The 23,689-nt window shown below is 36.1% G+C and overlaps 1 protein-coding gene across 1 annotated transcript in view; it reads right to left on the bottom strand.

Moving 5' to 3' along the window:
* The window catches only part of SLC26A7 (solute carrier family 26 member 7), a 263,341-nt gene that overhangs the window by 38,424 nt on the left and 201,228 nt on the right, over positions 1–23,689 (bottom strand). The window contains exons 11-14 of the mRNA XM_088799743.1: positions 22,600–22,706; positions 21,499–21,565; positions 16,312–16,449; positions 11,519–11,567 (exon numbers count right to left, since the gene is read on the bottom strand). Coding sequence (XP_088655869.1) covers positions 11,519–11,567; positions 16,312–16,449; positions 21,499–21,565; positions 22,600–22,706 — 361 coding nt within the window. The remainder of the gene's footprint in view (positions 1–11,518; positions 11,568–16,311; positions 16,450–21,498; positions 21,566–22,599; positions 22,707–23,689) is intronic.

The following is a 23,689-nucleotide window of genomic DNA, read 5'->3' as shown; positions in this document are numbered from 1 at the left end:
AGTTAGAGCTCCAGGCTCCTAACTCCAGAGGCTGCCGGTTCAATTCCCACATGGGCCAGTGGGCTCTCAACCACAAGGTTGCCGGTTTGATTCCTCGAGTCCTGCAAGGGATGGTGGGCAGCAACTAGGATTGAGCACGGCACCTTGAGCTGAGCTGCCGCTGAGCTCCTGAATGGCTCAGTTGGTTGGAGCGCATCCTCTCAACCATAAGGTTGCCGGTTCGATTCCTCGACTCCCGCAAGGGATGGTGGGCTGCGCTCCCTGCAACTAGCAATGGCAACTGGACCTGGAGCTGAGCTGTGCCCTCCACAACTAAGATTGAAAGGACAACTTGAAGCTGAATGGCACCCTCCACAACTAGGATTGAAGGACAGCAGCTTGACTTGGAAAAAAGTCCTAGAAGTACACACTGTTCCCCAATAAAGTCCTTTTCCCCTTCCCCAATAAAATCTTTGGAAAAAAAATTGACATACACAATGCTTAAAAAAAAAGATAATGTAACGGAATCTAATGTCTTAAAATTGAATTAGGAAAAACTACGTACAAATAAAGCAATGCTATAACCATATAAGGTGATATGTGTTTGAATGAAGTGTGCGAAAGTCTCTCTGCTTTCTTATTACTATGGTCTTCATTTTATAACTAACGATACTGAATCCCAGGCTGCATTTGACTGTATATTTCCCTGCCTAGGTCTGGTTGACTTATATTTGTACTTAATGGAATTGCCAAGGATTATGTCCCTTGAATTTACTTTACTTCTCTATTAACTCTTAAAGAAAATGTGAGATTTAGATTGGCAGAGAAGGGAGATGGTTCTATTCAAAAGAATCCAAAGAATTCAGAGCAAGGAATGACTAAATTATATGTAGGGGTCATTAATTGATTTGTCTAACTTGATGGAGGATGCATGTAATGTGTAGTAAAAGGAAAAACAGTTTGAGATGATGAAGGGTTTTAGGTGCCATGCTGAAGAGTGGGCACTTGATCCTCAGAAAGAAACGTTTATCATTTGTTAAGCATAACGGGAATTTTAAAGTAAAGGTGATTTAAAGTTAAGATGTCATTATATCACAAAATAGAATAAAGCTGGAATAGCAATTACATTTCAGACTGTGTGCCAACGCCAACTATGTGCAGTAGCTTTTTGTTGCCCCTTGTTTAGAAGATTCTCAGGTACTTTTCCTCATAGGAGGAATTACCTTGAGCTATTACTTCTGTCTGATGTAAGCACAGGGAAGTGGTTATTTTCTATCCATGGAATAAAACCAACAATGTCTCATAGCAGAAAAAAAAATACAAATATATACAAAAAGCATACTAATTCATTTTGAAAATTATTAAGGACAGAATCAGAGACACAGAAGTGAAAAAAGTAAAAGTAATAAATCCAAGAATTATAGGTAATTCAATTGTAATTAAATTGAAAAAGAAATCAAGAGCAATAGCAGTAAATGTAATCTTTGCATTTAAAGCACAGGGAGATGAGAGCAGGATAGTGTTCCTGAACAAGTGGGAGAGATGAGAGAATCCATGATACTTTGGAGAGTCAGAAGAGGGGAAAAGAGAAGGATGCCAAAATAAATATTCTGGTCAACCAGTTGTGACTCCTATAAAAGGACCACTGTGTGCCAAAGGTTTCACAAGTAAACAGGAAAAGTGACTGTGCATCAGCTACAGTTCTCAGACAAAGTGGGCCTGGTCTAGAGATGAAAATGTCCAGATTAGTAGGGGAGTATGACATTCAAGAAATGATCATTAAATAAATACTACACCAGTATTATGTAACCATTTTTGATAGCACAAAGCAGGAGAAGGTAAATTTTCCACAAGAAATCAGAAAAGACTACAGAAGCTAACATCTGCACTGCATCTATGTTGATGGGAGACATGCACTTGACTCTTATATTTATAAAATATTTATTTTATTCTGTTTCGTTATATATGTTATTTATTTATTTATAATATATTACATACCACATTATAATATGTATTTTGTCCCCTTATATAAACATTCCAAATAGTCTTGTATTGTTAATAGATATTTTACTTGTTTCCAGATTTGAGAAATTATAAACAAAGCTACTATGAATAATCTTGTACATGTTTTCAGGTACAATATTAAGAGATTTCTTTTTTATTTTCTTTAGAAGTACAAAAATTAACATAGCTCAGCTTTTCTTGTTTCTTAGGTTTATATAAATAGAATTGGAATTTTATAATACGTTTTCCTTTGTCTTGCTTTTTCCCCAGTTATGTTTATGAGACTCTGAATTTTCATTATTGTATAACTATACCATATAATAATTATATCAAATAAAATATTAAGTATAAGTATACCACAGTATATATATATGTCGGATATTTTTTTTTGTACTGTGAATTATTTTCAGGTTTGGATAGTTACAAACAATACTGTGTGAACATTCTCATATATGTAACTTGCTGAAAATAAGCTCTCATTTATTTGAGATGTATAACAAGGAGTAGAATTGCTGGCCATATGGTATGTGTGTCTTCATTTTTATATGATATTGTCAAACTATTTTCCAAATTAGTTGTAACAGTTACATTCCCACCAGCATTGTGAGAGTCTTCTTGTTGTCTTGTATCCTCACCAACACTTGATACCATCATACTTTTAATTTTTACCGTATTTATATGTGTGTGTGTATAATGAATTTAATTTACATTTTTTCAATAATTATTATGAATGATAGTGAAGTTAAGAATATTATTATATATTTATTGATAAGTTAGAAAATGTCTTTTTTGGAGATTGGGAGGAAAAATGGCGGTGTGAGGTGAGCCTCTGTAAAGCTCCCCTAGAATTTACAACGAATCGAACAACAAAAACTCCACAAAGGACTCCCTGCACAGCAGACAGGCAAGATGAAGAGGCTGACTACCGAAGTCACCTACAGGTGGGAGAATCGCGCGAGCTGGGGGAGGAAGGAAGGGAGAAGTGCGGAGACAGAGCCGCGCTGGCACAGGACGCAGACCTAGCTCAGTGCTCTGAGCTCGCTGCTCCCAGAAACTACCGCAGCTGCGGGAGAGGGAAGAACTCGGACTGCTAGGGCTCGCTTTACGGCCCACAGGGATGAGGAGGCAGCATATAACACGGCTGAACCCAATGCTCATGGCAGAGACCTTGGAGAAAAGACTGAGGGAAGAAGGCTGAAAACGGTGGTTTAAGCCCTCACTGCCAAGCAGAGAACGGAAGCCTTAGGCACTGAGACTAGCTGACCCCTCCCTACCCTCCCAGAGCTCGCCCCGCCCCCACCTGCCCGGTGCTAGAAGTGGAACCAGTAGCCAAGTCAGATCAAAAGAATAGAATATTTGCTGTTCTGAGAACTGTGGAACGCAGACACAAATTCGCAACCCAACTAGTTCCGGCAAAGGGGAGGGAGCTGTGGAAGCAGGACCAGCTGTGGTGGTGGTCACCGCCATTGCTCTGGGCCACCTCTCACAACTCACCCTGCCCCTGGCCCCACCTATCTGGGTGGATCCCTGCAGGAATAAACAGAACTGCTGAAACATACGAGCTCTGAATCTGGAGCTGGAAGAGCTTTGGAACATCAAAAGCTCTCTGCATACCCACCAGGACACTGCGCCCTGTGACCTAGACGAACTATTAACAGAGGAGAAGCCCGTCTCCCAGGGAATCCCCCCCATTGTGTGAGAAGCTGGAATAGTGCAGAGAAAACATAGCACTACCGTGTGGGAGAAGAAAAATAAGCTGCAGTTGGAGAAAAAATAAAACATTCTACCAACAAGTAGTGGAAAACAAAAGAAAGACCGCTTCCTATCAACCTGTTGCAGAAGCCACTCCTGTAGATGTCTAAGAAGAGAAATAGTAAACCAGTAATTGCCATGAATAACCAAGGCAACAAGATAGTTCAGAAAGAAAGTGAAAAATCTCCAGAAAAGGCACTTAAAGATACAGAAATATGTGACTTAAGTGACAGAGAATTCAAAATTGCAGTTCTGAAAAAACTCAACGAGATGCAAGAAAACACAGATAGACAGTTAAATGAACTCAGAAACACAATCAAAGAACAGCATGAGCATTTTACGAAAGAGATTGAAATTTTAAAATAGAACCAAATAGAATTTCTGGAGATAAAGAACTCAATAGAAGAAATTAAGAATGAAATAACCAGCTTAGGTAGTTAAGTTGACCAGATGGAGGTAAGAATCAGTGACATCGAAGATAGAAACCTGGAAATTACACAGATGGAACAAGAAAGAGACTTGAGACTTAAAAGAAATGAAAGAACTCTCTAAGAACTTTCTGACTCCATCACAAAAAGCAATATAAGAATAATGGGCATATCAGAAGGAGAAGAAAGAGAGAAGGGATGTGGGGACAGAGCCCCAGAAAGTAGTTTACAGGCTCTCGGCCTCACGTAGAAGGGTGCTGGCCCAGGTGGTGGATGGCCGTCAGCTGTGGCTTATTGGCCGTCAGCTGTGGCTGGTTAGCCAATTGACTGCTGGAATAACTGCTACGGCTACGGAGGAGAGCCGAGGACTGCCGAGGAGAGCTGAGGACTGCCGAAGATAGCCGAGGACTGCCGAGGATTGCCGAGGAGCCGAGGAGAGCCGAGGAGAGCGGAAGAGAGTAGAGGAACAGAGTCAAGGAGAGTAGAGGAGAGTTGTCCGTCGGTTGGCGGAAAGGCGGACGGCAGGTCGCGCATCCGGTGAGCCCAGCATCCAGTGAGACTACAGTAGTATGACTCCCTTACCTATGGCTCCGTGGGTGTTCCTTTTTGGCCTCACCATATCCTGCATTCTTGTGAGGGGAGCGGGAGCAGAGACCCCGCCGGCCGCACTGCCTGACAAGGGAACGGAGAATATATTCAAACAAATTGTCGATGAGAACTTCCCAAACTTGTGGACAGAATGGACCCTCGAATCCAACAAGCAAATAGAACACCTAATTACCTCAATCTCAACAGGCCTTCTCCAAGGCACATTGTATTGAAGCTGTCTAAAATCAACGACAAAGAAAGAATCCTCAATGGCAGCCAGGGAAAAGAAGACGGTAACTTACAAAGGAAAGCCCACTAGATTATCATCAGATTTTTCAGCAGAAACTCTACAAGCCAGGAGGGAGTGGAACCAAATATTCAAACTATTGAAAGAGAGAAACCATGAGCCAAGAATAATATATCCAGCAAAGATATCCTTTAGATATGAAGGAGGAATAAAGACCTTTCCAGACATACAGAAGCTGAGGGAATTCTCTAATACACGACCTGCACTACAAGAAATACTAAAGGAGGCTATTCGACCACCATCAACAGGGACAATTTGTGGCAAACAAAACTCAAAAAGGGGGAGAGTAAAGGCCTGAACCGGAATATGGGAATGGAGAAAGTAAGCGTGCTGAAGAAAATGGAATACTCTAAATATCAAACTTTCTTTTACATAAACTTAAGGGTAACCACTCAAAAAAAATCCAGAACTGAAATACATACTGTAATAAAAGAAGAAACAGAGGGAAACATCATAGAATACCACCACACAGAAATAACAGACAACAACAAAAAGGCAAAGAAACAATGGAGACACAGCCTTACCAGAAAACTAAAGATAGAATGACAGGAAATCCTCACATATCAATAATCACCCTAAATGTAAATGGACTGAACTCACCAATAAAAAGGCACAGAGTAGCAGATTGGATTAAAAAAACTAAACACACCATATGCTGTCTCCAAGAGACACATCTCAGCTACAAGGACAAGCATAGACTCAAAGTGAAAGGGTGGAAATTGACACTCCAAGCAAATGGTACCCAGAGAAAATCAGGTGTAGCCATCATGATATCAGATGAAACAGACTTCGAGGTGAAAAAGATAACAAGAGACAAAGATGGACATTTCATAATGGTGAAGGGGACTGTACAACAAGAAGACATAACAGTCATCAATATTTATGCCCCCAATCAGGGAGCACCAAAATACACCAAGCAACCACTAACAGTACTAAAGGGAGAAATTGACCAAAACACAATTAACTAGGGGAGTTGAATACACCATTGACAGCTATGGATAGATCATCCAAACAGAAAATAAATAACGAAATAGTAGCCCTAAATGACACATTAGATGAAATGGACATAATTGACATTTATAGAGCACTTCATCCTAAAACATCAGACTACACATTCTTTTCTAGTGTACATGGAACATTCTCAAGGATAGACCATATATTGGGACAAAAATCAGTCTCAACAAATTTAAGAAGATTGAAATCATACCATGCATATTCTCTGATCACAAGGCTTTGAAATTGGATATCAACTGTAAAAAGAAAGTGGGGAAAAACACAAATACATGGAGATTAAACAACATACTTTTAAAGAAGGACTGGGTCAAAGAAGAAGTTAGAGGAGAGATCAAAAGATACATAGAAACAAATGACAATGAAAATACATCCTACCAAAACTTTTGGGATGCAGCGAAAGCAGTTTTAAGAGGGAAATTTATCTCATTACAGGCCTATCTCAAGAAACAAGAAAACTCCCAAATAAATAACCTCATGTTACACCTTGAAGAACTAGAAAAAGAAGAACAAGTGAAATCCAAGGTCAGCAGAAGAAAGGAAATAACAAAAATTAGAGCAGAACTAAATGAAATAGAGAACAAAAGACAATAGAAAAAAATAATGTGACAAAGAGCTGATTCTTTGAAAAGATTAACAAATTAACAAACCCTTGGCTAGACTCACAAAATTAAAAAGAGAGAAGACAGTAATTAACAAAATCAGAAACAAAAAAGGGGAAGTTATCACGGACACCACAGAAATACAAAGGATCATCCAAGAATACTATGAAGGACTATATACCACCAAATTCAATAACCTAGAAGAAATGAACAAGTTCTTAGAAACATATAGCCTTCCAAGACTGAACCATGAAGAACTGGAAAATCTAAACAGACTGATCACCAGTAACGAAATTGAATCAGTCATCCAAAACCTTCCCAAAAGCAAAAGTCCAGGATCACATGGCTTCATTAGTGAATTCTACCAAACCTTCAAAGAGGATCTAATACCAATCCTGCTCAAACTCTTCCAAAAAATTGAAGAAGAGACAGTACTCCCTAACTCATTTTATGAGGCCAACATTACCCTGATACCAAAACCTGGTAAGGACAGCACTAAAAAAGAATACTACAGACCAATATCTCTGATAAATACAGATGCAAAAATCCTAAACAAAATTCTAGCAAATCGAATACAACAATGCATTAAAAAGATTATTCATCACGACCAAGTGGGGTTCATCCCCGGGGCACAAGGATGGTTCAACATCCGCAAATCCATCAATGTGATACCTCACATAAACAAAATAAAGGACAAAAATCATATGATTATATCAATTGATGCAGAAAAAGCATTTGACAAGATACAACATCAATTTATGATTAAAATACTTAATAAAATAGGTATAGAAGGAAAATACCTTAACATAATAAAGGCCATATATGACAAGCCCTCTGCTAATCTCATAATTAATGATGAAAAACTGAAGCCCTTTGCTCTATGTTCAGAAACATGACAGGGCTGTCCCCTATCACCTCTGCTTTTCAACATAGTGTTGGAAGTCCTTGCCAGAGCAATCAGGCAAGAGAAAGAAATAAAAGGCATCCAAATTGGGAATGAAGAAGTTAAATTATCACTCTTTGCAGATGACATGATGCTATATATAGAAAATCCTAAAGACTCCACCAAAAAGCTATTAGAAAAAATCAATGAATACAATAAAGTTGCTGGCTACAAAATCAACGTACAAAAGTCCATTGCTTTCCTATATACTAACAATGAAATCTCAGAAAAAGAAATACAAAAAACAATTCCTTTTGCAATTGCAGCAAAAAGAATAAAACACCTAGGAATAAACTTAACCAAGGATGTGCAGAACTTATATGCTGAAAACTGTAAGACATTTCTTAAAGAAATTGAAGAAGACACAAAGATATGGAAAGATATTCCATGCTCATGGATTGGAAGAATCAACATAGTTAAAATGGCCATAGTACCCAAAGCAATATACAGATTCAATGCAATCCCCATCAAAATCCCAATGGCATTTTTTAAAGAAATAGAACAAAAAATCATCGGATGTGTTTGGAACCTCAAAAGACCCCGAATAGCCAAAACAATCTTAAGAAAAAAGAACAATAATGGAGGTATCACACTTCCTGACTTTGGCTTGTACTACAGGGCTACAATAATCAAAACAGCATGTTATTGGCAGAAAAACAGACACATAGACCAATGGAATAGAATTGAGAACCCAGAAATAAAACCACATAAATATGGATAGATAATTTTTGACAAAGAAGCTAAAAACATACAAGGGAGGAAAGACAGACTCTTCAATAAATGGTGCTGGGAGAATTGGATAGCCACGTGCAAAAGAATGAAACTGGACTGCTATTTGTCACCATGTACCAAAGTTAATTCAAAATGGATCAAAGACTTAAGCATAAGACCTGACACAATAAACTGCATAGAAGAACACATAGGTACTAAACTTATGGACCTTGGGTTTAAAGAGCATTTTATGAATTTGACTCCAAAGGCTATGGAAGTAAAAGCTAAAATAAACGAATGAAACTATATGAAACTTAAAAGCTTCTGCACAGCAAAAGAAACCATCGACAAAATAAAGAGGCCACCAACTGAATGGAAGAAGATTTTGCAAATAGTGTCTCCGATAAGGGGCTAATATCCAGAATATACAAGGAACTCATGCAACTCAACAACCAAAAAACAAGCAACCCAATTGAAAAATGGGCAGAGGACTTGAAGAGACATTTCTCCAAAGAGGACATACAAATGGCAAATAGACATATGAAAAAATGCTCAACATCACTAATCATCAGAGAAATGCAAATCAAAACCACAATGAGATATCATCTCACCTCAGTCAGAATGGCTGTCATCAACAAGACAAATAGTAACAAATGTTGGAGAGGCTGTGGAGAAAAAGGAACCGTCGTACACTGTTGGTGGGAATGCAGACTTGTGCCGCCACTATGGAAGGCAAAAAATTCAAAAAATTACGAATAGAATTGCCATATGACCCAGCAATCCCTCTCCTGGGTATCTACCCAAAAAATCTGAAAACATTTATACATAAAGACACATGTGTTCCAATGTTCATTGCAGCTTTGTTTACGGTGGCCAAGACATGGAAACAACCAAAATGTCCTTCAATAGATGAATGGATAAAGAAGTTGTGGTATATATACACAATGGAATACTATTCGGCGGTAAGAAAAGATGATATAGGAACATTTGTGACAACATGGATGGATCTTGAGAGTGTAATGCTGAGCGAAATAAGTCAGACAGAAAAAGCAGAGAACCATGTTATTTCACTGATATGTGGTATATAAACCAAAAACAACAAAAGAACAAGACAAACAAATGAGAAACAGAAACTCATAGACACAGACAATAGTTTAGTGGTTACCAGAGGGTAAGGGGAGTGAGGGGTGGGAGATGAGGGTAAGGGGGATCAAATATATGGTGATGGAAGGAGAACTGACTCTGGGTGGTGAACACACAATAGGATTTATAGATGATGTAATAGAGAATTGTAGACCTGAAATCTATGTAATTTTAATAACAATTGTCACCCCAATAAATTAAAAAAAAAAAAAAAAGAAAATGTCTGTTTTAGTCATGTCTTTTGCCTTCTCTTCTATAGGGTCATTTATCTTTTTACTCATTGATTTGTTGAGGAGTGCAATTCTCTTTCCACTTATGTTACATCTGTCTTCTTTCAGTCAGGTTTATCTTTCATGTTATATTGGGTGCTTTTTGGTAAATGAAAGCTCTTAATAATTATCTAGTGAAATTTAATGGTTATTGTCTTTATGCTTAATGTTTTACATTTATTGTATATGTTCTTTTGTATTTTTAAATTTTGTCTACCACTAGTAAGCTTTTGATTCACTTGGTACTGATTTTGGTTGTGGTATGGCATAGAGGTCTAATTTCATTCATAATGGATACATGATTGTCTCATCATTTTATATTAGCAAGACTGCCTTTTTCCTACTGCTCTGCAGTGCCACTCTTGTCACAAATCAAACACCAATGTATGTGAGTATCCTCACCTCTGCCCCAGGCTTTACTCTATCCTATTGATCTGTTCATTTATCTATGAACCAATACCACACTGCATTGATTACTAGAGTTTCATAATACATTTGATCACCAAGAAAACATATTGTCTCCCTAGTTCAGATATTTCAAGAGTCTTGTCTATTCTTGGCCATTGGAGTTTCTATACAAAATTTTAAATGAGCTTGTCAATTAACATTAAAATGTCCTATTGGGATTTTAATTGGGGTTAAATTTATATCTATAAATAAATTCAAGAACATATTTTTGATAAAGTATTCTAGTCAATGGACATTGTATTTACCTCCATTTATTTATAAACACCATATATGAGGTCTGGCAATTAAGTTCGCGAACTCATTTTAGAAAAAGTGCTACATACCTCATTGCTGAATATCACTACAGTAACCTTTGAAGTACTCCCTTTGGGAAGCTCTGTCCTGATGCCAGTGCCTAGTCTACCCTTCAAAGCAATTTTGGAACTCGTTTTCTGGAATGGCCATGAGAACTTTCATAATATTAACCTTGATGTCCTCAATGTCATCAAAATGTTTTTCTTTCAAAATTTCCTTTGTTTTTGGGTAAAGAAAGAAGTCATTGGGGACCAGATCAAGTGAGTGGGTGGTATTCCAATACAGTTATTTGTGTACTGGCTAAAAGCCCCCTCACAGACAGTGCTGGATGAGCTGGTGCATTGTCGTGATGCAAGAGCCATGAGAATTGTTGGCAAAAACTTCAGGTCATCTAATTTTTTCATGCAGCCTTTTTAGCACTTGCAAATAGTAAACTTGGTTAGCTATTTGTCCAGTTGGTACAAATGTATAATGAATAATCCCTGTGATATCAAAAAAAGGTTAGCAACATCATTGCAATAAGTTCACAAACTTAATTGTCAGACCTTGTATTTAAGTGTTTCAGGCATTTTTAATGCTTGTAATAAGTTTTTACATCTTCATCCTGTGTAGGTTTATACACCTTTATTTAAATTTACTTCTAAAACAAAGCAGGTTGCAAGAGTAGGAGGATGAAGAGGAAGTAGAAAATGAGATGAAGGAGGAGAGGAGAAAGAAGAAAAAAGAAAAGCAGAGAAAAAGGGGAAGGGGAGGAGACAGTAGGATGAGAGCAAAAAGAGAAGGAAGAACGAAGAAAGAAGAGGAGGTGAGAGAAGTATAGAGCAGAAAAGGGAGGAAAAGGACAAGAGGAGAAAGTGGAAGGCGGGAGGAAAAGGAGGTTGAGAATAAAGGGAGAAGTAAGATGAGGAGGAAAGATGGAAAGGTCAGAGGAGGGAGGTGGAGAGGGAGGAGAAGAAGATTTTGTTCTGTGGTCTATATTCAAGTCAAAACACTTTTTTTTTTTTTTAGTGCTAACTCACCATTGCAATTGTCATTGGATAGAGAACTGAGCAATGTGTTTTTTTCATACTGAAAAGAAAACAAATATAAAGTGTAATAACATTATAAAAATTCATTTCTTTCCTTGAAAAAAGGTACATTATACTTTCTTCATAAATAACAAAAAGTAGTTTCCAAAATTTATTTTCCCTAGCCTTTTTTTCAGAATGGTAAATACAACAAACTGAAACAATAAAATGATAATTAGTTCTAAGTATAAATTACTCAATAGATAATTTATGCTATCAAGTCAGACTATCATCTTTAGAACATTTTCTGCAAGACTAAATTTGTTTTGATTTTTGATCAGGAATTAAACACTTGCTTGTGTTTTTCATGTAGCATATCCAACCAGAAAGAAACTTCATTAACACAGCATTCTGTGAGAGAAATAATCACTAGCTATATATTTCATATTATACAAAATTTAACTGTTCATCTGATGCTCTGTGAAAATACCTGAGAAACATTCCTGATTTACAGAAATGCAGAACAATGAGAATGACTCTGTATCCTACAAATAAATTTCTTTAAAATTGATAATTGATGTCCTAAAGACAGCATGCTATCTACTTCTCAAAAATGTATTATTGTTATTGTTAATGATGGTGATGATGATAATAATTGGTGTTTCCTGAGTACTTACTGTATTCCAAGGATTTTACATTAATAGTTTAATCCTCAGAACAGTCCTATGAAGTTACTAATCTCATTTTCCATATGAAAATCAGAAATTTTCTAAATTTTGGAAGATTTCTAATGATTGGAAAGGTTAAATAACTTGCAAAGTCACAAAGCTGGTAAAAATTTGGGTTAAAACCTGACTTTGTGCCTTTACATTCTTAACCTCATGCCCCAATCCACTAAATTATACTGTTTCTTCAATGAATTCAGTTTTAATCTTAGAGGCTGACTACAGAACATCCATTTTCCCTTCTTGATACCCAGTGGTGCAGCTTCTATATTTTAACTCTAGTTCTGGCAGTTATCAAATAATTCCTACTGGGTTATTTTTTTACATTTGTAAGTCTCAACCTTCCTTTTTGTAACATTCAGGTAATGCCACTTACATCATGGGGCTGATGATAATTAAGTTAGATAGACTGATAAAATGGACTAGCTCTGGAAAGACATTCAATGAATTGAGTTTCCTTTCTCTCCTCTTAAAAGTACATTGTCTATAGTTTAGTGGTTACCAGAGGGTAAGGAGGGTGGGGGGTGGTAGATGAGGATAAGGGGGATCAAATATATGGTGATAGAAGGAGAACTGACTCTGGGTGATGAACACACAATGGGATTTATAGATGATGTAATACCGAATTGTACACCTGAAATCTATGTAACTTTACTAACAATTGTCACCCCAATAAACTTCAATTTTAAAAAAAGCACCTTGTCTGAAATCTTCCATGCTGAAGAATTTCAAATAATACATGTAGATATTCCACCCACAAGGAGGTAGAAAATGACTCCAACTCCTTAATTATGAGCTGCACTTGGAGACTTGCTTCCAAAGAGTACAGTATGAAAAAGGGAAAAATAGAATAACTTTACAGTGGAGAAGCCTGATAAATACTACCTCATCCAGGTGATCAAGGTCAACATCAACAGTGATCAATCATGTTGACAGTGTGCACCTTTGATATAATGTGATGAAGATGGCACTTCACCTCTACAGTTTACCTTCCAAAACACATATCCCCAGTCTTATAGTGATAAGAGCACCAGATTAATCCAACAAAGGGAGAACTCCACAAAATACCTGACCAGTACTACTGAAAACTGTTAAGGTGATCAAAAAAGGAAAGTGTGAGAAACTATCATAGCCAAGAAGAACCTAAGAAGACAGGACAACTAACTATAATGTGATATCCTGGATGGAATCTTGGGGGGGGGGGAGGACATTAGGTAAAACTAAGGAAATCTGAATGAAGCATGGCCTTTAATTAATGATAATGTACCCATATTTGTCTGATTGTATCGAATTTGTCACACTAATGCAAGATATTAATAACAGAGGACACTGTGGGAGGTGTGGGTATATATTATAGGACCTCTAATTTCTCAAATTTTCTGTAAATCTAACACTGTTACAAAAAATAAAGTCTACTTAAAAAAATCTTCTTTGAGCAAAAGAAAATTTTGAATAAACAGCAGATTGAAACTTCTCTTGCAATGTGAGGCCACAAAATAATGATTAATATTATTAGTGAGTATCTTCAGCCTATATAATAATGAGCACAAATCCATCAAACACTAGCAGTCTGAGATCCTCCTAAACATCTGTATTCAACAAGACACTTAATGGTGATATATAGGAAGTGTATCACACAATATAATAAAACAGGAGAATATTTTTCAGTTTGTGTTTGGTAGGATGTGATTCTTCCTGCCCTGGGGTGTTTTAAATGCCCTTCCATCATCACCATTTGTTGAAAATGCCACTATCAGAGAAGAGAAAATTGAGGTCCTGGCAGAGCATTCCAGTTCAAGGCAGAATGGTGGACTACTGTATGCAGCCCAATATAAGGAGGAAATGTTGTGGTAGAGATTAATTAATGCAGACTCATTACTCTAAAACTGAACTTAGAATAAGTGCATAGACCTTAAAACAAGTAGATACCTTAGACAGACAGTATGTGACAAGAATAATCTGAGATGCCCAAAAGAGCATCGATGCTGTTCAAGACTATCCATATAACATTATGAATAAAGGTTTATCCTAGGTTCCTCTGAGAGCAGGGCTTCCAGATTGCCATCTAAATCCTTGGTGTATCCCTTAAAATTCACAGTATGCAGGTACATACAATATTTCCATTACTCTTATTATAGTGGAACTCTGTTTCAACAAATTCTTTCTCACCATCATAAACATTGAGTTAAAGAATCCCATCACCTATCAATAACTTAGATTCAATAAACTCTATTTGATTATTAAACTCATATTTCTGAAGTTCTAAGTAGGTAAAATCATACATGTAAAACCTCCTTATAGAAGGCTGTGTTAATGAATTTTATTTCTGATTTGACATGTTATAAGGTTCACACAGTGTGAGGGATATAAATGATAAACGTCTAAGTTTTGCTTTGTCTTGTGCACCTGAAACTAATTAAAAAAATAAATAAATAAATAAATAAACTAAAAAAAAAAAAAAAAGATAAACACATGCCAATTTTCAATTTCTGAAAAGAACTTGGAGCAACATTAGTCTACAGGAATACATTATAAAGAAAACATTATTGACTTTTAGTAAATAATTAATTATAAAAATCTTCATGTCAAGTATTCTACTTGATATAATAAAGCCCACAAATTAGTATATCATTTCAAAAGTATAAATTTATATTTTGGTAAAATAAGACACAAACTTCTTGTGGGTTAATTAGGTTATTTTAAGCTCTACATAAATTTTCTCACAATACTGTTATGCATGGTGGTCGTGAGTTTAATGTCAGCCACAAAATCTTACCTCTCTCATAACACAATTTAATATTGCTAGGATGTATAGCATGGCTTTGTGAAAGAAACAGGCCTAGTATCCAACTTGAACAAGTAGGAATATATCTCCCCCTTTGACATGAGAGCAAGTTCTTCTCAATTCAAAATTACAGGTGGTGGTTCTTAATATTCTAATAAAAATGACATCCTAAAGAGCACAGTGAGGGGTAAAGAGAAGTCTGGAGATATATAGGCAGGACCATCTTTAGGGGATTATGATCTGTGAAGTCACACAAAATCCCATGTTTAGAAGGGTCTCCCATTTGATTTAATGTTCTGCTGTTACCATCTTGAAATTCTTAGTAATTGTTGAACAAGGAATCTCACATTCATTTTGCCTTTGCCCAGCAAATTTCATATCTGATCTTGTATGAATCAGTATGAGGCCGAGATGCAGAAACATGAAGCTGCAAGAAGCAGGAATGTGGTACTGGACAGCTACCAACATACCAGAAATGGGAGGGCGAAGGTCCCCTATGTACCTTAGTTATAGGGAGATACTAAAGGATACAAGAGCAAGAAGAAAACTTTGTGATCTAAAGTAGTCAAGAAAAGCTTCGTGGAGATTATGCTACTTGCACTAAGTCAAACTAATAATACTAGCTTCAATTTTATTGTACTGAATAGGCCAGGCACTTTTATCATTGTTTTGCATATATTAATCTATTACCTCATCTTGATTATCGATCAGGAAACTGAAGTACAAAAGATTCAATAACTTCGTTAAGGTCCCACAGCTAACCCAGGCAGCTTAGCTCCAAAGTCTATGCTCTTAACATCACAGAGGGCTTATGGATCCAAATGATTACAGATAGCTCATTTACTTGAAATCATCCTGATGCACGTTTGATTCACTATCTCTGTTAATTGAGATAGCTTATGGAGATAAAGAATGCTGGCTAGCATTTTATAATAATCATCATAATGATAGAAATAATTTGTGCTTCTCTGAGCCATTTATCATATTCTGTCCCTTGCAGAATTAGACCTAACTATTCTTTCTCTTGGTAAAAAGGTCCTTTAAGTGATTTGTCTTATATATTCTTCTCAGGGTTATAGCACCTAGTCCATTAGTATATGTTGAATGAATGAACAAATGAATAAACAAATAAACAAGTAAGAGCTAACTGTAAGAAACAAATAAAAGGCATAACACAATATAAGGTTTTGCTGAGGGGAATGCTTTTATAATGTATTATATTTACGTGATGTACTTTTTAGTACCATGATGTAAGATTACCTATAGCATGACGTAATCATGAAAGTTAATCCTACCTTGCTGATATCATCAGTTGGTTGGTTGCTGGCATTTTCTTTTTGGATTATGTTCATTAGATCAGTATGAAACTTCTTTGTATTCAGAAAAACAAGTGGGTTGTTTATTGAGATAATTTTCACCAGCTGCAGGCTTTCCTTTAGGAGAAAAGAAATAGACTCAGAGTCTTGAATAAAATAAAAAAGGATAACTTTATCTAATGACTCTAAATCTTACAAGCCCAAATGTCATTCAGTCATGGAAGCAATCTCTTAGCTGACATTTTAATTATTAAAATTGATTTAGAGAACTTAATATACTATCATGATTTTAGGGAAACATGTACTTCCTCTTTACTAAGAAACATTAACGACAATGAGATGAGCCTGAAGCTTTTCAGAAAATGGCTCTTATTCCTACTTACTGGATTTCGGGGAGATAACAGCCTAGCATACCCAAAGACTACCAGAAAGGTTTATCCTTCCAAAAGTATCCTTTCCACTCAGTCTAAACATTAAAAATTCATTTATTTAACGATCAGTATTGTAAAAACCAAAAATGTCCTAAAGGTTCAAACGGTGAGTCATTTACCTCATAATGATATAGTTTTCCTTTGGCTGGAATATAACCTTACAAGTGACTCATAGTCCTAACTGGGAGAAAGAAACCTAGAGGTAGTATCAGGAATGTAATTTCACTTTGGAAAGGTCTAGGTTACACTGGATTGCCAGTATGTAGGCAAGGCATGCAGAAAAAGAGAAGGAAAAGTTTCAGTACAAAGGTATCTACTTTGGCTATTTGCCCAAGTCTTCCTGTCAGCAACTGGTGGAATGCAACTAAATTTGTCTTCTCCATGACCTTTGGGGCAGGGGTCAAATCTGAAAGTTGAGAGAATGGTATTTTCTATGAAATAACTCCTTACCAATGAAATAAAGCAATACTCCTTCAGGCCTTAGTATTGACATAAAAGACACAGAGAATGGTGAAGCATATAGGAGGAGAAAGAAATATAAAAGTAAAGAAATATAAAAGTAAAGAAATATAAAAAAAGTATGTGAATTTGGGCAATTCATTTAACTCCTTTCAGTTTCCTTATATTTAAAATTAGGTAAATATTTAAACTAGATAATCTCATAAAGTTCCTATAGTTATATAACTGATTATACTCTAGAAAATAAGGAGATTGGCTACAAACAATTCAAGAAAACAAAAAGCTTTAAGTTACCAAACCAACTTTTAATCAAGAGTAAATCTTTTTAAAAAATCTTTTACAAACCAAAAATAAAACAATTATTTAGCCTGTCACATTTGGTTATCACAAAACTCCACATTTTAGATCAACCCCACAAGTCATACCACATGATAGTGCCAATATATTATTGTAAGTTAAGATAATATATATTTTAAGAATGTCTCCTTAAAAATGTGTCCATTGTGCAAGAAACCAATTCTACTGGCATTCCATAACCATTGGACTTAATTACTAATAACAATACAGTCTCATTATCTGTGTTTAAAAAAACAAACGGCTGATCAACATGGTGGAGTAGATAAATGCTGTGATTGCCTCCCCCAACAACCATATCATAATTACAACTAAATTACAAAACAACCATCACTGAGAACCACCTGAAGTCTAGCTGAACAGGAGTCCTATATTAAGGGTATACAGAAGAATCCAGTTGAGACTGGTAGGAGGGGTGGAGACTTGGAATAGGACAGTCCTATACCCACATGTGGTAGATAAAAATCAGGAGGGATATTTTGGTTTTGGAGGTCCCTCCTGAGGAGTGACAGGCCTCAGCTCCACACCAGGCTCTTCAGCCCAGGGTTCCAGTGAATTCCTAATAACTCTGGCTATGAAAAACAGAAGGATTGTGGTTTGAGGGGATTGTGGCACAGTGAGACAGAGGGCTGCTGTAGACCCAGGAATTCCCCTTAATGGGTTCAGGCACAGATTCACTCACTGATGGAATCAGTCGTTCTGAGCTCCAGCACTATGGCAGCAGCTCAAAAAGTACCAGGAACATATGGGGAGGACCTGAATTATCTGGCTTCAGGATGAAGGCTGGAGGGGCAACTTTTCTCCCAGACAAAAGTTCTGGCAAACACCATTTTTCCTTTGTTGAGACCTGCCCCTACCCAGCCTACATATGCAGATGGGCTCCATATCTGAATCTCCATCAACTTGGCTAATACCATTCATTTCTTCCTGGTGACTACCTCAGACGCTGATTCACCAACTTGTGGACTCACCCAAGACACTCCCAGTGACTTTTCCATACAAATGGCCTGTCTTGGCTCATGCTGTAGAGTTTATTAAAATATCTCATAGGTTCACAAACCCCAAACAAGCAATGCCTGGCCTCAGTGTGCCACATACCCAGTTCTGAGCAGCCCCAAGCCCAGCACTAGTGACAGCCAGCCTCAGTTTACAGATTATCCACTCCCAGGCACCTCTAATACCAGCACAAGTGGCAACCATCTCTCAGATCACTGTAGCTCATACCAGATGGTCTTGGGCAGAGTACAGGCAATAGCTAACCTAGACCTGCACCGGAGCCCTGCCCAAGAGACTCCAGAACCAACACACACAGTGACCAGCTTCAGACCACATCAACCACCTCTACAAACAGCAGACTCAGAAGGCACCAGAGTTCCACTAGAGTGAATCCTGCTCCATTGGGACAGCCCCTGCACAACAGCTCCTCCACTATAGTTATGGCCAGTCCTCACAACCAATAAGCTTGAGGATCAATCCCTCCCACTGATGTGTTAACAACAATCAAGGCCTAACTACAACAGGAAGGCACACACAACCCACACAGGAGACACACCTGGAGCACCTGGGTCAAGTGACCAGGATAAATGAGCTACTGGGCCCAAAGAGCACCTACTACCTAAGGTCACTCTACCAAAATCAAGATACATAGCTGTACCTAATACATAGAAACAAACACATGGATGAAGCCAAAATGAGGAGACAAAGAAACACGTCCCAAATGAAAGAACAGAACAAATCCCCTGAAAAAGAACTAAATAAAATATGGACAAGCAACCTACCAGATGCAGAGTTCATGATGCTCAATGATATCAGGGAGAACTTCAACAAAGAGATAGCAAATGTTTAAAAAAACACCAGTCAAAATGAAGAACACAGTAACTGAAATAAAGAACACATTAGAGGGAATCAGCAGAAGATTCAATGAAGCTAGGGTTGAATAAGTGATCAGATAAGGTAGTAGAAAACACCCAATCAGAACAAGAAAAACAAAAAAAGAATCCAAAAGAAATGAGGATAGTTTTAAGTGGCCTCTGGGACAACATCAAGCATACCAACATTTGCATCATACAAGTACCAGAAGGAGGAAAGGGAGAGCAAGTAACTGAAAACCTATTTGAAGAAATAATGACAGAAAACTTACCTAACCTGGTGAAGAAAATAGATATATAAGCCCAGGAAGCAGAGTCCCACACAAGATGTTCCCAATGAGGCCCACACCAAGAAACATCATAAATAAGATGTCAATGGTTAAAGATAAAGAGAGAATCTTAAAAGCAGTAAGAGAGAAACAGTTGTCTACAAGAAAGCTCCCATAAGACTGTCAGCTGATTTCTCAATGGGAATTTTGCAGGCCTGAAGGGATTGGAAGGAAATAATCAAAGGGATGAAAAGCAAGGACTTATAACCAAGATTATTCTACCCAACAAAGCTATCAATTAGAATCGAAGGATAGCTAGAGAGCTTACCAGACAAGAAAAAGCTAAAGGAGTTCAAAATCACAAAACCAGTATTATAAGAAATGTTAAAGGGTCTTCTTTAAGAAGAAAAAAATAAAAAATACAAATAATAAAATGGAAATAACTACATTTCTATTAACAATTACTTCAAATGTAAATGGATTAAATGCTCTAATCAAAAGACATAGGGTGGCTGAATAGATTTTTTTAAAAAAAGGCCCTTACATATGCTGCATAGAAAAGGCTCACTTCAGAGCCAAAGACACACACAGACTGAAATAAATTGATGAAAAAAGTTATTTCATGAAAATGAAAACAAACAAACCAAATAAATCTTCGATAGTAATACTTATACCAGACAAAATAGACTTTAAAATAAAGGCTATAACAAGAGACAAAGAAAGACCCAGTAATCCCACTTCTGGGTATTTACCTGAAGAAACTCAAAACACTACTTCAAAGGGACATGTGCATCCATATGTTCATTATAGCATTATTCACAATAGCCAAGATATGGGAGTAACCTAAGTGTCTTTCAACAGATGAATGGATAAAAAGAAATGGCACATATGTACAATGGAATATTAGTCAGCCATAAAAAACAATGAAATCTTCCTTCTGCAACAACATAGGTGGATCCAGAAGGTATTATGCTAAGTGAAGTAAGTCAGACAAAGACAAAAGCCATTAACTTATCCGTGGAATCTAAAGAACAAAATAAATGAACAAACTAAACAGAATCAAACTCATAGACACAGAGAACATTTTGATGGTTGCCAGATAGGAGAGGCATTGGAGGATGGGTGAAGGAGGAAGAGGCTTAATTGGTACAAATTGGTAGTTATAAAATAGCCACGGAGATATAAACTATAACATAGGAAATATAGTCAATAATATTGTAACAACTATATATGGTGTCAGGTGAGTAGTAGATATATTGGGGTGACCACTTCCTAAATTATATAAATGTCTAATCACTATGTTGTACAGTTGAAACTAATATAATATTGCATGTCAACTGTAATTGAAAAATAAAAAATATTATAAAAAATAATACCATGATCTAATTTTGCCTTATTCCCTTTCCTATTCCCTATTTTCTCCATCATTTAATTTGGAATAGTCTATTTGCTTAGTTTAACTGTTTTATGGAACTTAGTAATAGAAGAGGTTTCCAAATGCCTGAATCAATCTGAACCGTGATTCTACTGTGGACTATAGTTCTATGATACATGGTATTGTCTTATTGAATGCTAATACAAGATTTTTATTGTTGTCTATTGGTTTGTTGCATGTCAATTGCCATATGCATGGTGGTCACATATATACAATTAAAGTTCATACTACTTAAAAATACAATTATCATGATTTTAAACATCATAATTTATCTGTTTCTAGTGATATCTTAGAACTATCTGATCCACAAAAATTATTAATTACAGAAAGAAAAAGGAAGCTAAACTTACAACATCCACTTCTGTCTTCACTTTAAATTCCATTTCTTTCATGTTTTTCATACTCAGAGTCTTTGTTCTAGAATAAAGGCAAATGGAAAATGATATGTCATTTCCTAATCACTACATTAACCATGAAGTAAAGACGATGTCATTTTATCTTGTCAATTGGGACATATTTAAAATAGTTTAGATCTTATATCCCATTTGTTTATAAAACATTGGTAAATGTGGATCTCTCTGGGATCCCCAAGAATAGAAGGTAACAACAGAGACATCTAAGTAGAGATTTTAAAATATAATTTACCTCATCTGAGCTCCCAGCTATCATATATCCAAGCTACAAGAGGTGAATTGACAAAGAAAGTTATAGGAGAGAAGGTTACAGAATATACAGTATTTGAGAAAATCTGATTTTGGGGGAAGGAAATAAAGAGGGAATCAGTGGCAAGATAGGACCAGATAATGATGAATCTACATAGTTAGATTCTATAAAGGTAGAATCTATAGAGGTAAAACTTAATTTTTTAAAAGAATATATTATTTAACAAAGAATTTCAATGAAAGGATGAGAAGTGAGTAAAACCACTATCGGATGATGAAAACTGGGAAAACAGAAAAAGAATTGGTCAAAATAGGGGAATGGTTCACAGATGTTCAGTAAAAAGACAAAAAAAAGAGAGAAATTATCTAGGAAAAGTACATTGATAGATTAATATGACTTCTGAAAAATCAAATTTGCTCAAGTTATTTAATTTTCCAAATGATTACATTGTAATATGGTTTGTATTTCATTGGATGCTATATCTTTTCACTTAATGAAAAATAGCTCTGTGATGCAGTGTATAATAATGGGGTTAATTTATTTACTTTAGTAGATTTCATATATTCTATTTTATAGTGCTGACAAAATATTTCTCTTGATTAAGACCAACATTATTATATACCATATGTAGATAAAACCTTTTTTTGTCTCCAATTCTCTACTACCAAATGTTAATAAAACATAAGATTGTAGTACTATATATTCAACAGAAGTAAAAGTAACTTGCAATAATACCAAATGCTTTGCTGCTATGTCAGTATAAACAGAGCATTTAAATAAGATCTTACCTTGGGAAGCGACCAATCACAATAGCTATGGTACAGAGAACACCATACAGCAATCCCACATTGGCAGCAAAACATATTGTAAATACATATGTACTGACCCATATGCCCTGGAAGAGAAACAAACAAAAAACCCACAGAAAGGGTGGGTCCTTTGGTATTCTCTTCTTTCACATGATTGCTAAATTACTCAAAATTTTATTCTACAACATTCCTGTGACCAAATCTCGCAGCAAGAATATATTATTTAAGAACTGATAAACAGAAGACCAGGAACATAGAAACAAATCAAACTCTCAGCCGCAGAGGTGGAAAAAGACATATATTTTTATTTCTAGACACTACCAACCCTTAGTTCAAACCCCAGTAAACACTTTAAGATCTGTAAATAGTTGGTTGATGTTTATGGTTTGAAAGTATGCCATAATTTTCCAGTGTTTTGTCATTTTATGTAATAATATTGTAAGCAACTGTTTGCAGATTTTTGGTCATTCCCAACAAAATTATGTTTTCTATTAATAGAATTTCTATAAAAAGAACTAATGTAGTTTATTACTACATAAAGCCTAATGTTAAAATGATTGAAACTAACAACATCATCAAAGCTACTTTTAGATCAACCACTACAAAGATGATGAAGACATATATATATATGTATTTTTTTTTTTATGAGAGGCCACTTCTTGTGAAATTGTGAAAGCTAAAAAATTAGGACCAACTTAGTTATTGGGAATAGCTCTTAAGAATAGTTTTTTGTTTTGTTTTTCACATAAATTTGAAATAAATGTTTTCAAATGGCATTGTTTTACTTGAAATGCTTTTCCTTTGTATTATTTATCTACACTGAGTTTAAGTAGTTCTTAATGATGGGTTATTTTCAAAAGCTAAGCCCTTGGAGGCAAATGGAGAGATTTTTAGCATAAAATTCCTTTTGATATAAAAGAAACAAACATACCAGAGTAAAAGAGAAAATGTAGTTTAAGTGTTCTCATGTTAAGATCCATCAACTACAAATATAATGCTAAGTTACTACTAATTATTACATCATCCTTAGCTTGTCATATTTTTTCTCTATTCAAGTGACAGAAAGTTA

Source organism: Rhinolophus sinicus, chromosome 7 (assembly GCF_057876585.1).
Source record: "Rhinolophus sinicus isolate RSI-liver-muscle chromosome 7, RSI-T2T, whole genome shotgun sequence".
Classification (NCBI taxonomy): domain Eukaryota; kingdom Metazoa; phylum Chordata; class Mammalia; order Chiroptera; family Rhinolophidae; genus Rhinolophus; species Rhinolophus sinicus.
Note: the sequence above shows the minus strand (reverse complement) of the source record. Positions and strands in the feature narration are given on the sequence as shown.